General features: G+C 44.5%; 1 protein-coding gene across 1 annotated transcript in view; it reads left to right on the top strand.

The window, feature by feature from the left end:
• Window positions 1–15,714, top strand: part of DOCK2 (dedicator of cytokinesis 2) — a 430,752-nt gene that overhangs the window by 349,966 nt on the left and 65,072 nt on the right. The window contains exons 31-33 of the mRNA XM_023515279.1: window positions 4,311–4,411; window positions 4,503–4,561; window positions 15,167–15,315. Of these exons, the coding sequence (XP_023371047.1) occupies window positions 4,311–4,411; window positions 4,503–4,561; window positions 15,167–15,315 (309 nt within the window). The remainder of the gene's footprint in view (window positions 1–4,310; window positions 4,412–4,502; window positions 4,562–15,166; window positions 15,316–15,714) is intronic.

Here is a 15,714-nt window from a genome sequence, read left to right as displayed (position 1 = left end):
GTGTGTGCTCCTAACCGCTGAATGGTATGTGTAAGACACTGATGTGTGTGCTGCTAACTGCCAGCTGATGATTAGTGGGAAGGGAATGGAGCACAGAGCCGGGTGCAGAGCAGTGTGCTGAAATCTGTGGTGGCACACACACAGTAAGTGTTCCTCAAGTTGGGAAAAATCAGGCAAACTCATTGTGTGCTCTGCAGTCTGGGAAAGCATCACAAAGGACGTGGATCTGGAATTGGGTTTTGATGGAAGAACAGGACACAGATATTTCAGGTATGAGGCAGCTGTGATCAAAGCCACAGAGACCAACATACTCCTATGGCCTCCATGGAGTCTGAGCAGACCCAGAACGGGCAGTCTCTTGAAGGAGAAAACACTGGAATCTAAGGAAATCATATGAGGCCTTCAAAGCCAGCTTAATGCATTTGGTCCTAAGTCTTTAGAAATGAGAGTCAAGGAAAGTTTGGGACAAAGGCATTCAGAGTGTCCAGCAGTATCTTGCTGTGGCCACTGCTCACCTCTCAGGGCATTGCACAGAGCCAGTGCTGACAACTTCCTCTTAGTTCCAAAAGTCACCCCAGAGTGCTCCGCAGGCAGAACTGGGCAGGGGCTGAGGGACTTAGATGCGCCATTTCTGATCCACTAAGATGAGGCACAGCTATGACCTCAGGGCCCACAACGATTTTCCAAGAGGGGATCTTTTCCTCAACCCCCCCAGAGAAAACAACATATCTACTCCCAGATATATACCCATAAAAATTGGAAACATATTTATACAAAAACTTGTACAAAAGTCTTCAGAGAGCATTATTTATGATAGCCAAATGTGGAAACAGCCCAAATGCCCATCATTGTGTGAATGGATAACAATATATATATATTTATATATACACACGTGGAGATATAGATATCTCCACACAATGGAATATTCTTTGACAATAATAAAATGATGTACTGATACTACAACATGGATGAACTTTGAAAACTTGATGCTAAATTTTAACAGTCATGCCTGAAAGGTCACATAGTGTATGAATTAATTAATATGGAGTGTCAGAATAGGCAAATGCACAGAGACAGATAGTATGGTACATTAGTGGTACCAGGGACTGGCCAGGGGGTGCGGGGGAGAAGGGAGTAGAGGATTTCTTTCTAGGGTGATGAAAATGTTCCGAAATTACAAAGTGTTGATGGTGAAGCCACCTTGCGAAGATACTAAAAATCACTCAATTGTGTACTTTAAAAAGGGAATTTTATGGTATGTGAATTATACCTCAATTTAAAAAAGAAAATGAGGAATGGGATGACAGAGAAAACATTTCTTTTTTGAATTTTTTTAATTTATTGTTTCAGGTTCATTGAGGGTACAAAGAATTGGGTTACACTGTTTGGGTTCGTTAGGCAAAGTCCCTCTTATAATTGTGTCACGCCCCCAAGAGGCGTCCCATTCACCATAATCCCCATCCTCCTCTTCCTCCCCTCTCCCTGCTCCCTCGTTCTCCCCCCCACCATGAACTGATTTGAGTTTTTTTCTTTCCTGCGGGTATACATTAGATCATCTACTGGATTCCTATTAGAATTGAGTACACTGGATTCTTGCTCCTCCATTCTTGTGATACTTTACTAAGAATGTGTTCCAACTAAATCCAGGTTAATACAAAAGATGTAAAGTCTCCATTTTTTTAATGGCTTAACAGTATTCCATGGTATACATAGACCACAGCTTATTAATCCATTCCTAGGTTGATGGACATTTAGGTTGTTTCGATTTGGTGATTGTAAACTGAGCTGCGATAAACAGTTTAGTGCAGATGTCCTTACGATAAAGTAATTTTTTCCTTCTGGGTAGATGCCTAGTAATGGGATTGCAGTATCAGGTGGAAAGTCTAATTTGAGTTCTTTGAGGATTCTCCATACTTCCTTCCAAAAAGGTTGTATTAGAAAACACTTTTTTGAAGGACTCATTCAGGTAGAGCAGAGGCTAGAGGAGGCTCAACCATATTTGGAGGGGCATCGGGAGCATTTCTGAAACAATTATTACGAGTAACAGTAGTTTGGTTTGATTTGTCAGATAGCTGTTTCCCCTTGTGCCCTGATTACTCTGAAACACTCCCCGGGAATCAGAGATTTTTCACTTTAAAAAGATTCATTTCCATGTCCTGTGGCCGTGGTTTTCTCTTTCCCTGACTTGTTGTTTCATGTCCTGGTCTTAAACATGAGAACGTGTTAACTGTGGGCACAGGCAGATCTCAGAAGGGGATCTCAGGCAGATCTCTCAGGCGGATCTCACTCTGCATTTCCAGAGTGAGGCCCTGGAGAACTGCCCAGTCCCTGGGACAGTGGGGTGGACAGGAGACCCAACCTCCAGAGTATGTTTAGATAAGCAAGGTTACTATGGAAAAAGGGGATTTGACTCTAGGAATTTGTTATAGGACACTTCTGGGGGACTTTGATGAAGGGAGTGGTCCGTGTGTGAAGAGTTGACATTATGGGGGTTATAAGCCAGGATGTCACCTCTGTTCACCCCAGGAGTGGCTTGGCGTTTGGGGCCCTGGGTGGTAAAAGTACAAATAAAGGCAAGAGTATTCAGTCAACAAAATGTAAGCTCCAGGGTAGGCATCTCTGTCATCACATTCTGTCAACACACAATGGCAAAGCCTAGGCACTTAGAAGATGTCTAAGAAATATTTGTTAGACGGCTCCTTGGCTGAAGACTGGCCATAGCTTTGCACCAAAAGGCTGAGGTGCAAATCCTGGCTCTGCTATGTATGTAACAAGCTCAGTGTTCTTGGGAAAAATACTTTACCTCTCTAACCCTCAGTCACTTCATCTACAAAACAGGAGTAAAAAGAGCTATTGAGTTTTGAGAAATGAAAGGAGGGATGTATAGAGGCCCCATGATAAAAATGGAGTGTTTGTTTTGCTTTTTCCTGAAACTGGAACCATAGCCTATTTGAAAGTCATACTCTGGGCAGCAGTAATGACTAATGACAATAGTAACTCCACTATTTTATCAATAGTGGAGTTGACTATTTTTTGGTCTTGGCCATCTGCAAACTCTGACGAACATCTCAGTTGAGATGAAGGTCTCCACAGCTGAATGATTTCTCAGCTAATGTTACCCATCCTGGTGCTTTGGAGTGTTGAGAGGGGCCTCGAAGCAGGTGGGCTTGCTCAGCCAGCCTATCTCCCACCTGCCCCTTGCAGGGCTCTGTGGCATCTTGCAAACAATTGCCCTTGAGTGCCTAAAGACTAGTCTCTACAGTTGGGACCACTATCAAGGCCATCGCTTGAATGAGGCAAAGAACAATGATAAGACTAACCAGTATTTTTGAGCTCTTACTGTGATTCATGCCCTTTCAACACATCATCTTAATGTCATCGTTATCACAACCTTCTGCAGTAGGGTCCAGAGTCATCTCAATTTTGCAGACAGGTTCCCTGAGGCTCCGCAGTGCCTGGATTTAGATCTACATTGCTCTGGTTCTGCTGCCTGTATCAGTGCTGCCATCACTTGCCTACTCTTGAGAATGTGCCATGTGCTGACTCCTTTATCTGCTTTATTTGAGTGCAGGCTAGAGGAGTGGGTTCTAGTATTAGTCTGTCACATTTAGCACCAACAGATCCCATACATGTGACAATTATGGCAAGCCTCCATATAAGTGGGCACATGGGAGTTCCAACTCAAACAAGCATCAGAACTACCCAGAGTGCTTGTTAACCCACGTATTTCTAGGCTGAACCCCCAGACTCAGTAGGTCTGGGCAGGGACCAGACAATTTGTATTTCTAACAAGTTTTGGGTAATGCTGCTGCTATTATCAGTCTGGGAACCACACTTTGAAACCACTGAACAGAAGATAAGGAAAAGGCAAAATATTTTAGCTTGGTCCTCTGAGCTGTCAGGGGAATAAGGAGGACGTCCCTGAACTGCTTTATCCTTCATCCCTCTCTCACTGCAGGGCAGGAACCAGCTCACTAGGGCACCCAGCTGGGGGCAAGTTATTTGTATTTTAAAAAACAAAACAAAGCCCACAGTGGCAAAAAATAGCCCTGAAATTCTCTGCCTGCCCCAAATCCTGTTGCCTGAGAGTGGACATGATCAGCGCCTAGAGAAATCTATCTATTGTCTTTGCTTTGGCCAGGATGTTAATTTCAGAGTCAGTGCCAGGGAGAAAATTGCAGTGGGCACAATTAAACCGGTTCTGCCTCTCCATTCTGCCATCTTCATAAATTATTCACATTACCCGGCACTTAATATGCCTTCCCACTTCAGGCCCTCTCCGTAACCGTTCTCTACTCTTTCATTTACAGCTGTGGAACAACTATTTTCATCTGGCGGTGGCTTTTATCACTCAGGATTCTCTGCAGCTGGAGCAGTTCTCGCACGCCAAGTACAATAAAATCCTGAATAAGTAGGTTGCATTTTTGGATTTCCAGAAGCGGGGCTGGGTTTATGAGCTGCTCTGAGACGGTGCCTGAAGCAGAGGCTGTTGTTTCTCCTAGGTATGGGGACATGAGACGGCTAATTGGCTTCTCCATCCGTGACATGTGGTACAAGCTTGGTGAGTAGACACACGCACCCAGATAGACACATCTGCACGCACCACGCTCCTTCTTGAAGACCATCTGTTAGAGGGCCATGGGGGTTTCGGCGGTGGGAGCTTGAAATAAGAGACTGTCATTATGTGTGGCTCAGTCCTTTGTAGGTGCCTGATAATATTCAGAATGACAGAGGGGCCCACCTGCACTCCAGCCTCAACCTCTGAGGGGTTACAGAGTCAAACTGGAATTTATAAGAGGGAGCAGGAGAGCAATGGGGACTCAAGTGCTCATACATCACATCACATGAAGGCTTGCTACTGATAGGTGGGCCACCTTGCCCCCCACATCCTGCTTCTTGTGTGATGTGGTCCACAAAGCATCCTCCAACCTCATGGAGGAGAATTGGATCTCTGAAAGATAAGAAGGTCCTTTGAGCTAAAAAGGAACCCCATAAAATAGTTCCTGCCTCCCTGAGCTGCAGGAATGTTGTATGATTACCTGAGTGATTCCTGAGAGAGATGGGACCAGGGAGAGATTGATTGAAAGTCTGAGTCCATCCTGTGCTGCGGAAATCTTATTTCATTCACTCAAAACTTTTTGCAAAATGAACATTTTCCCCCTCCTTTTATGGATCAGGACACTCAGAAAAGGAAGTAGCTAGCTGTAGATCAAACAGCTAGAAGTCTCAAAGCATGGTTTGATCCCATCAGAACAAGGACCACAAACTTTGTACAGGGCCAGAACCTTCCTCCATAAATATGTGCTGAAAGGATGGATGAATGGATGATGGATGGATGGTGGATGGATGGATAGTTGGTGGATGTATGGATGGATGAATGGATGGATGGATGGATGGTTGGTGGATGGATGGATGATGGATGGATAAACAGTAGTGAATATTTTATTTTTATACTCCCTCCTTGACTTTCTGATACCAACTTGCTATCCCTGGGTCTTGGCATATTTAATCCTCCTCAGTTAAGGCACTTACAGGTACTAGCTGTGCCAATTTCTTGGATTTAACCTTCCTTACCTCCCAGAACTCTTGTGTCTACCAGTCCCAACAGATTTTCTAAACAGCAGTTGCTTGCCCTTTCTAGCCAGGTCCACCCACTGTGGGGGCAGCATAGCGCAGTGGGTAGACTATCACTCTGGTTCTGTGGTTGCTGGTAGCATCACACTCTACCTAAGAGTACCTGTGGCATAACAGAAAGGTTATGGATTGCAAGGCAGAGCTGAGGACCCAGGCCCAGAACAGACTGCCATATCTCTGCCTTGAGCCTTGCCCTGACATTTACATACTATGAAGCCTAAAGCAAGGGGATTTGGCATCACTGGGCCATAGTTGGGGAGATAGCACCTTCTCACATAGTACTTATGAAGATCAAAAACTGGGGATGCAGGCATGGAGGCCACTTTACCCATGTTGGAGTTGTTATCATTCTCCTCACCCCCCAGCCCATCAGGACAGAACCTAATTTTCCTGCTCTCCCTCCTTAATCACCAAAGCTGGGCCTGTATCACTCAGGACTGAAGGGCAGTGCTCAGTCGAACGATGTAAAAGAGTAAAGGCTGGGGTGTGTTAAACCCACAGAAATTCTATAAAGCAGGTCCTGTCAACACTTGGGGTCAAGTGATTCTTTGTGGTGGGGGCTGTCCTGTGTGTTTGAGGGTGTTGAACAGTCTCCCTGGCCTCTGCCCTCTTACATGCCAGTAGCACCCTCCCTGGTTGTGATAGCCAAAATTGTCTGCATGCATTGCCAAATGTCCCCTCGGGAGAAGGGTACTACCTCTGCCCTGTTTTTTTCTAGAAAAGCATGTCTTTCTCAGTCTGTCCTATTTCTCCGATGGTCCACCTGCCATTGCTTTGTAATGGATATGTGGAGAGGCACAGTGCAAGCATGAAGCCAGCACCTGGGCTCAGGGCAGGTCTACAGGAAGGAGGAGAGGCCTGAAGCAAGGTGCAGAAGAGGCACAGTCGCTGTTGCTCTCTGACTGATTGCTGTCCTGCTGAAACACGAGCCCTATGTTGTCACACTTTCCAGTTTGAAAAAAACAAACAAGAAACTATGTTTTTCAAGACATTTTCTCATATTAATGATAACCAATTGAAAGCTGTCAAAATATTGAATGTGCCCAAGGAAAGGACGGAGCCCAGATTCAGTCCACTTCTGAGTGTGCATTCTTGCTCTACAATAGCAGAGACTGGTCAAGCTGCCGTGGGGTTCCGTCCCCAGCTCTATACCTGGGTGTGGCCAAAACTGTAAAACGGGGATTTGTGCTTTGTCCCTTCATGCAGCTTCCTCTTTCTGAATGTCCTTCATTGCCATTGTTTTGCACGCAGAAGATTTTACTTAGATATAGATTACATTTTGGCAGGCATTCTGCATTCCCAATTATGCTGATGAATGAAAAGATGTTACCAAATATTCTACCTGCTTAGAATCACAGAACATCAGAGCTGGAAGGGCCCTTTAGAGATCATATTGTCCTGCATTGTTCAGACATTTATTTTTAGCTGAGGACCAATAAAACAAAAATCTCATGCTCGATAAGTAAATAGGATGAAAGCAGAGCTATTCTAATTGAAGTGAGGTGGGAGGCTCAGAGCTTATTATAATGGGTGCTCTTAAGTTCCCTACATAGCCCCCTGAGGATTTTCTGGAGGGAGGCCTAAAGCCCTCTATGAAGAGTTCGAAGCTACTGGATTGAGTCAACTGACCATTTTACTAATGAAGAAACTGAGGCCCAGCGAGGAGAAGGAGTTCGTACCAGATCATTAGCTGATTAGAGGCAGAAACTGGACAAGAACACTGGCCAGAGTGTTTGCTCTGAAGCATCACAGACTTTTTACTGTTTACAAATACCTAGGATGAGTTAATGCAATTAACGGATATATCTGTCAGGTTTGGGGAGTTGGTTGCAAGAAAGAGGCATTAACTATGGCTGCCTTAATCAGAAAAGGCATTTATTAGAAGGGCAAGGGGGAAGTAAAGAATCAGGCCATGGAAGGATAGGCCCTGAGCCCCTCTGGGGTCCAGAGCAGGCGGTGCAGCCTCCAGCATGGCCTTCAGGATGCTCCACTCCTTTGTCACTCTGAGAACGATCCAAAGAACACTATTCTATTGGCCTTCCTTGGATAGCCTTTTGATGACTCCACAGAGCCTACATTCATTATGGGAGATAGTTTCCTAAGGTAGAATCCAGGAAGACAATATTACTGGAATAAGGAGTCCACTGCAGAAAACAAGGAGTAAAGGATGCTTTGCAAAAATGGTCACTGCCTCCCCCCTCCACCTCCCACCTCTTGGCCTGGCTTCTGAGGAAGAGGAAGGCGTATCCACCTGAAGTGGTTTTCCTGGCTACATCAGCCTTCCACTCATTGGGTCCATGACTGCCTTCTCCTTGCCTGTCTCTTTGAGGAATAAGAAAACAGAAAGTGGAAGCTGAGGAAATGGGCAGTTCTCCACCACACCCCACCCTGTGTTCTGCGGGATGCTGACATTAGCCTGGTTTCTCCTGGCATGCTAATGACATGAACTTGATAATCCAAAACAAGACTAAACACTGTATACATTAGGGATCAATGTAATGAGAGCACTACGTTGGCTAATGATAGTGATTTTAAAGTGCTATTCATGGAATGTCCAAGGCAGAGTGAAACTTAGAAGCTATCCATGGCAGATTCTGCTGATTGCCCATGCAAAAGTCATTCCCCTCTTTTTGCTGGCTAGCTGAGTCCTGAGTCTGTTACATCTCTAACTGAAACACCATCTAATTCAAACTGCTGGTTTTGTAGGTGATGTTGCCAAATGAGGACCAAAGAATTGCAAGGATGTTTCCAAGTTCAACACCAAATCAGTGACTGAGTTGAGGCTAAAAGAGCCTTTCTCTTGACTCCAAGTTCAATGTTCTTGCATTGCATAGAGTATGCAAATTATTTTTCAAGGGTGTAAAATAGCCAACTAACTGTTTTTCAAAGACGACCAATAATGAGTAAATCATAATGCATGTTAGTTTTTTAAATTTTGTTTTAATGCCAGAAGCAATCAGGACATCGTCGTCATGCATCGGTATCATCATCTTCTTCTTCTCATCAAGAACAACCCTGTGATTATAAGATAGCTAATTGCATAGCTAAGATCTCAGTCTTGAAGATTATTTAAAATTCTTCAGAGGAAAGTCTAGATGTGTGTGTGTGTTGTTTTGGGAGAGGAGGTGTAGCAGGAAGGCCTTCATGGGAAGGACAAAATGTTGTTGAGAAGACAGTCACTAAAGAGTTAATGTCATTTGTGTCTTTGGATCCTGGGATGATGCCAATATAATGGACTTTTTCCCATAGAGTAGCATCGCAGCATTTGATTTCTGCTTGGCGTGAAGCAGTGCACATTTTGCTAAAATGACTTTGCACCTAACCCTCCCACCTTCACTTGGGTTAATGCCAGGCTGCTGTGTTAATAGTCATCATAGAAAAAAAAAAAGGGCACAGTCCAGTGGTGGCATATTAGACTCATGTGTGGGGAGGTTGCTCCTGGCAGAGCTGTGGGAGCAATTGGACCTTTTCTTGTTAAGCATTGCACAATGCCCAAGTCGGTGCTAAGCTCCAGGGAAAGCTGAGAGAGTTAGGGAAGCATAAGGCATGGTCCATGCACTGGTGTCCAGTGGAGAAAAGTGGCGATAAGTGTATTTAAAGTGAGTAGTTACACAGGGACGCAGGAGTTCAAGTGACAGAAGTATAAGGAAGGGCCATAAGGATGATCCCATTTGGGGAAATGGCTTACAAATTAGGCACCAAAGGTGGACCATTTCAGGGCTGAAGGAAAGACAGGGAAGGGGCAGGCACTCCAGGAGAGCAACAGAACTGCAGGACTTGAGAATTAAGCAAGCATGGCTTCTTAGGCTTGGGGGAGAAGCTGTCCATGTCCTAGTCCCCAGGGCCTGTGGAGTATCAACCTAAGATGGCAAAGGAGGTGTGGCTAAGAATCCCCCAGGTGGTAACAGTATCTTAGCCTTTCCAGGTAGGCTCAGTGCAATTTCAGGGTCCTTATAGGTGACAAAGGGAAGCAGGAGAATCAGGATCAGAAAGATCTGGAGATGTTGCACTGCCGGCTTTGGTGTTGGAGGAAGGGGCCATAAGCCAAGGAATACAGGGGTCCTCTTAGCTGCTGGAAAAGGCAAGTGAACGAATTCTTCCTTAGACCCTCTGGAAGGAACTCAGTCCTGCCCATGCCTTGATTTTAGCCCAGTGAAGCCCTTTTCAGACTTCTGACCTCCAGAAATATAAGAAAATATATTTGTGTTGTTTTTAGTCACTAAATTTATGTTCATTTATAACAGTAACTATGGGAAATGAACACACCCTCTAAATGCCAGTACCTGGAGTTAAAACCAAAAACAGGGTAGAGATACAGCCCTGACTTCACGGACTAGTGGCCATTGCACTGTAAAACTTTTGAGACAGACTGTGTTATGGTCTGTTTCATGTATTTCACTTCCCTGAAGCAGCTGACAGCATCCTTTCTGATTCACCTGTGCACGTTTCAACTCTTGGTTTATCAGTGTTGCCAGGAGGGCTTCATATGTTTATATCTATGCAGATATTAACATTTCTTGATTTTTATGTATCTCAAAACTTTCATAATGACCCACATATATATTTATTGCAGAGTCATATAATTATAGCTGCAATGGGGAAATAGCCATAGAGCAGAAACTTGGGGCACTCGGAGAATCCATGGCAGAGTCCTCCCTAGTAAGTGAGCCAAGGATGGCCTCAATGGGGAAGAACCCAGAAGCCTAAGCTCCCAGTAGTACTGCCCTTTAGAAGTAGAATGGGAGCCACCTGTTCAATGTTAAATGCACCAGTGTCTACTTAAAAAAAATTATAAAGGAACAATGAAATTAATTTGAACAATGTATTTTATTTAACCCCATATTTCAAAGAATTATCATTTATAACCAATACAAAATGTTATTGAGATTTTTGTTTGTTTGTTTTCTCTTTTTTTTTTTTTTTTGGAACTCCTTCTTTGAAATCTGGTAGAATTGTTTATACTTACAGCTCATTTCAATTCAGACTAGCCAGATTTTAAATGCTCAAAGGACACACATGGCTAGGACCTTCCATATTGGATACCGTGGCTCTAGAGCAGTGATTTTAAACCTTCTTTAACTCATGGCACACTTGAACCTGTAGTTGAACTTCTGTGGCACACTTAAATTATGTTGATTAAAAAAAAAAAGTGTAAAAAAAAGAATATGTTTACCGTGCTTTGAACTTCTTTCGAAAATAATTTAATGAATGATCTTAAATAATTTTGAAGGCACATCTAAGATCCCCTCAGGGCACAGCCACGGCACACTGGTTGAAAATCACCGCTCTGGAGAATGAGTAAGGATTTACTTGTAGCAGAGGCATGTGTGGGGTAGGGTTCAGAATGGAAGTGTGGTCCAGCAGAGGGAGAGAAAAGCTCCTAGGCAGAGGAGTGGAAGGCAGGTAGGAGGATGCAGGATGGGCTGGAGAGGGACTGTGGCTCCAAACAGGCCTGAGCAAGGGATGTGTTGGGGGAACGCTAACAATTAACATGATCAGACATCTCGGAGGATAGATGTGGAGGGGTGTGAACGTCAGCCATGGTAGAGAAGATAAATCCTTCCTGAGCCTTTCCCCAGTTCAGCTGTTTGCTCTAAAGGTGAACAAATAAACTGACCAGCCTGAACATTTCCCTGAAAAGCCCCAGAGCTCTGCAAGGCTGGACCTTGTCTCTTCATGCTGCCTTATGCACAGCCCAACGTCCGACTGAACCCGAGTATTTACCACCACCATCATCATCATCAACAACACTTCCAGGGCTTTCTTTAATATGCCAGACACCGTGCAAAGCTCTTTGTTTACCTCAACTCTTTTAAGCTTCCCGACAGTTCTACCAGGAAGGCATTATTCTTACCTCCATTTTGCAGTTGAGATCATAGAGGCTCAGAGAAAGTAGGTGACAAGCACAGTGGCACACAGCCGAGGGGTGGCAGTGGCAGGACCTGACCCGGGCTGTCAGGTTCATAGACTGCACAGGCGCTGGAGGGCAGCTGGGGCCAGGCATGTCCTGAAAAATGAGAAGAGATTGATTACCTGTCTCAGAGCACGGCCAGGAAGGAGGTTTCCACGCCTAAGAGAGAGGATCAGAGATCTGTATTCTTTCTTCCCCCTTTGAACTGAATGAGTGACTTTTTTTTTATTATCAGTCTAGTTTTATTTCAGAGTCCCCAGGAGGTTTACTCTGAAGTCCAAGGAATTATAATTGCTCTCATTCCTGTTCATTTCAGGTCTATGCCAGCCTTGCAGGGGTGTCCAACCATTTTCTTTTTTGCTGCAAACTGGAAAAATTAGAGTTGTCTTGGGTTACACAGTAAAACAAAAACACTAATGAGAGCCAGTGAGCAAAAGAAAAAGGTCCGTGCATGCTCTTCATGATACCACAGATAAGCAAAACAGTCCTCAAATAATCTGCATGTGGCCCGTGGGCTAAAGGTTGAACACCTCTTCCAAAGATTCTCAGTCGAGTGCCCCTCTGTCCCACGTCAGCCTCAGAAGGTCGGTGGCTTGCCCAACTTCACTCTTAGTAAGATTCACAACGGTCTTCCTTCCTTCTTTTTTGTCTTTCAAGGTCATCATAGTGGCCGCAGACCCTTTGCATTCCATCCTACTGTCTGTCCTCAGAGAAATGGATGAGGTCATTGCACAGATTAGAAACCAGGCCCAAGAGCACAAGGCTTCTTCCCACCCACAAGAGCACAAGGCTTCTTCCCACCCACAAGAGCACAAGGCTTCTTCCCACACACCTAAGCTCTTCTCTGCGCCGTCATTCCCACCAGATCCTTTCCTAACGCCTGTGTAATTCAGTGTTTGGATTTATCTTGACGGCTTTTTAGTACTTTAAAAGTCTTTTCTAATTGGTCACTGTTCCCTGTGACATATAGCTTCAATTATATGAAAAAGACCCTCCCACTATAGTAATTCCTCCCTTGCCTTTTTTTGAATACAGCAGCAGGTGTCTCTTTTTTTCCAAATGAGTTTGTATTTAATTACAAGTAATTAAATACACAAGTAATGTTCTGTGTGTGTATACATCTATGCATATAAAGATATGCATACGTACACACACATTTGCATTACCTGAACACAATATCCGATGGGTCCAATTCTATGTTTTATGTAAATGAATACAATTTCTTTCAGGAGCATTGTAAGGGCCATTGAGATCACACTGTATTTAGAGATCAGCATCTCCCGTTCTACTTCCCCTATTCTGCCAAATGTCTCCTCAACTGACTGCAAAGAATGCAGATCAGAAGTATTTTTTAAAATCCCAGGTCTACAGCATGTCTGCCCTCTATTTTAAACCATATTAAATATATCTTTATCATGTTCAATGCCCTCTAGTATTCTAAAGGCCTTTGTTGCATAAGCAATTTCTCCATTCCATGGTAGCTTATCTGACAGCTTCCCATTTACCTTCTACCTACTTTTGCGTTTGACTTTGAATTTTAAAGCCCCACTGTGGTTTGAAAAAGACTTAAAGGATCTTGAAGGATGAAATCAGAAACCAAGATTAGCAATTACTATAAACCCGCCAGAGAGTGAATTGTTGTTGTTGTTTTTAATTTGGGCCAAAGCAAAGACTTGAGGCTTAAGTGTAATACACAGGGATTGTATAATGAAGCTGATGCCCTGGAAAAGTATATTTCACTGTGCTCTCTGCCTTGCTTCACCATTCCATTCTCACTAACTGAAGATATTCCTAGGATGATGCCTTTTTTATCTGAATTCTGGGGAAATACTCCAACATTAAGGCTCATTTAGGCTGAATGAAAATTCATTTTCTTGCTGCCTTCCCTCTCGGCTCCTTTTCTCAGCTCTAATCAAAAGGAACTGTGCCAGGCCACACGCCATGCCACCTGAATTTCTGCACCCCCAGGAGCTCTCGGCTCCAGGCGAGGACCACAAATTTTGATCCAGACACGGGAGAAAACCACGGTGGGCTATGAAACTCAGGAAGAGAAAGAGGCAGCAGCTGATGAAATATATAGTGTCAGCTTCCGCGGGGAGGTTGCTTGACCATGCCTGGAGATCTCTGCGATTCCCCAGTGTTCCTCTTTATTCCTTACCTGCTACTTCTGAGAGATATACTCTGAGGAGTTTGCTCAGTTCTGTTCAACAAGTCTGCCCTTTGTGTTTCATTTTGGCCAAACATCCCAACCATAATAGAACACTGTAGAAAGTGCACCAAGCCTTGTCCTGCCCACCCAATAAGTGATAATTCATTTATTCTTCACAGCAGTCCTATGAGATAAATGCTATCACCGTCCCATGTTACAGGTGAGCACAGTGAGGCCCCGAGAGGTAAGACAAACTTGCTCACCATTACACAGCTAGCTGATGGTAGAGTCCATTTACAAATTCAGGCAGGCTAGCCCCAGATTTGGTGCCCTTGACTGCTGGGAAACACTACCTGGCCACTGGGCACTGGTTCTGCCAGGTTCTGTGCTAAGTACATGCATATACATGTTGACGCAATCTTCTCAACAGTAGGGCATTGTGATTGCACTTTTACAAGACACCTAGCCAGGTGAGTGTAGAAGCTAGAGAAATGAATTTCCTCGTTTAACAGATATTTACAGAACATCTAATATACTGCATGCTCAGGGCTCTAGATACAATGGTGAGGCAGACATGGTCTCTACTCTCATGAAGCTCTCTACAGGGGAGGCAGACATTAACCAAGTGATTCCACCGGTAGAGACATCATTTCAAAATTAAGTCAGAAGGCAGAACATTAGGAGCCAACACGGGGAATCTGACCTAGCTGGGGGTGAGTTTGGGATGTGCAGGGGGCTTCTCTCCCAGAGGAAGGAGTGTCTGAGCTAAGGTGGGACCCATCAAAGGGAAGCCACCTGGTAAGGGGTATGGATTCGGGGCAGGCATGGACAGGTATTCCTCACAATGGAGCAGTGTGTGCATAAGCCTTCTAGTGGAGGAAGCGAGGTGAGATTGTGGCATTTGAACCAGGTCAGTGAGGCTAGAATGCTCAAGGGAAGGAAGGGGCGATGCAAGGGACTGCCTTGAAATGAGACAGAAAGGTAAGAACTTGCGGTTCATCTGGTCCCCGAGCAATGTTTTCATCTCACGGTTTCACTGACCCCACTGGTGTAGCTGGGTCTTAGCAGCTTTGTTTTTCTCATTTCCTGAAACAGTTGGTAGAAGCACATTTTTCAAATCTCAGAAATGCAGTTTGTGTCGCAGACAGATGTAATTTCCCACGTCCCTGTGTTTTACCGTTGCTAATACAGTCAATCATGGCCCCATTTGCCGCAGACAATGCAGGTGAAACCCTTGTAAACAGTGCACGCTTCACCCATGCTCGTGTTATTACCCTTAATAATGGGGCTCATTTGGGGTGATGCATGTACCTCTTAGAGGAGTTAATATATGCAAAGTGTTCCGAACGGTGCCTGGCGTGAACTATTGTTTTTACTAGTATACCTCTCTTCCTCTTCGCCCAGGCCTGGGCTGGGAAGGATTTGTGCCTCACAAACCTGTTTTATGTGCCCATGTCCCTCTTCTCTTTCAGGCCAGAACAAAATCTGCTTCATCCCTGGCATGGTGGGACCTATATTAGAGATGACACTTATCCCTGAGGCTGAGCTCCGGAAAGCCACCATACCAATCTTCTTCGACATGATGCTGTGTGAATATCAAAGAAGTGGGGATTTCAAAAAGGTAAAAAATGAGGCCAGAAACTCATGCCAGCATCCCTAATCCCCAGCCCATTTCTCTGTAATGATATCGTCGTTCCATCTGCCTGAGCGTCATTCAGAGGCTCAGCAGTAGGATAGGGACATTTATTCATGTGCCTGGAATGAGCTGGCAGATTGGATTTGGTCAGTATTCTATCATACTTTTCTGTCCGAGACCAAGATTAAAATGCTCTTTCTCCCATGTATTTGCTTGGCCCCTTTCTCGAGAGCATAAGAACTCTATTTCTCTACCTAATGCTTCCCTAAAGGTGTGCTTCCAAGGGACCGCCCACCCTCCCTATTCTCCGGCCCACTCTAGCCCCGCATCACTTTTTCTGGGGTGAATCAGAAGACCTACATTATCTAGAAAAAGCTGACCCTC

Source organism: Otolemur garnettii, unplaced genomic scaffold, assembly GCF_000181295.1.
Source record: "Otolemur garnettii isolate 467f Iridium unplaced genomic scaffold, OtoGar3 scaffold00003, whole genome shotgun sequence".
NCBI lineage: Eukaryota > Metazoa > Chordata > Mammalia > Primates > Galagidae > Otolemur > Otolemur garnettii.
This window is presented reverse-complemented; position numbering and strand designations above follow the sequence as displayed.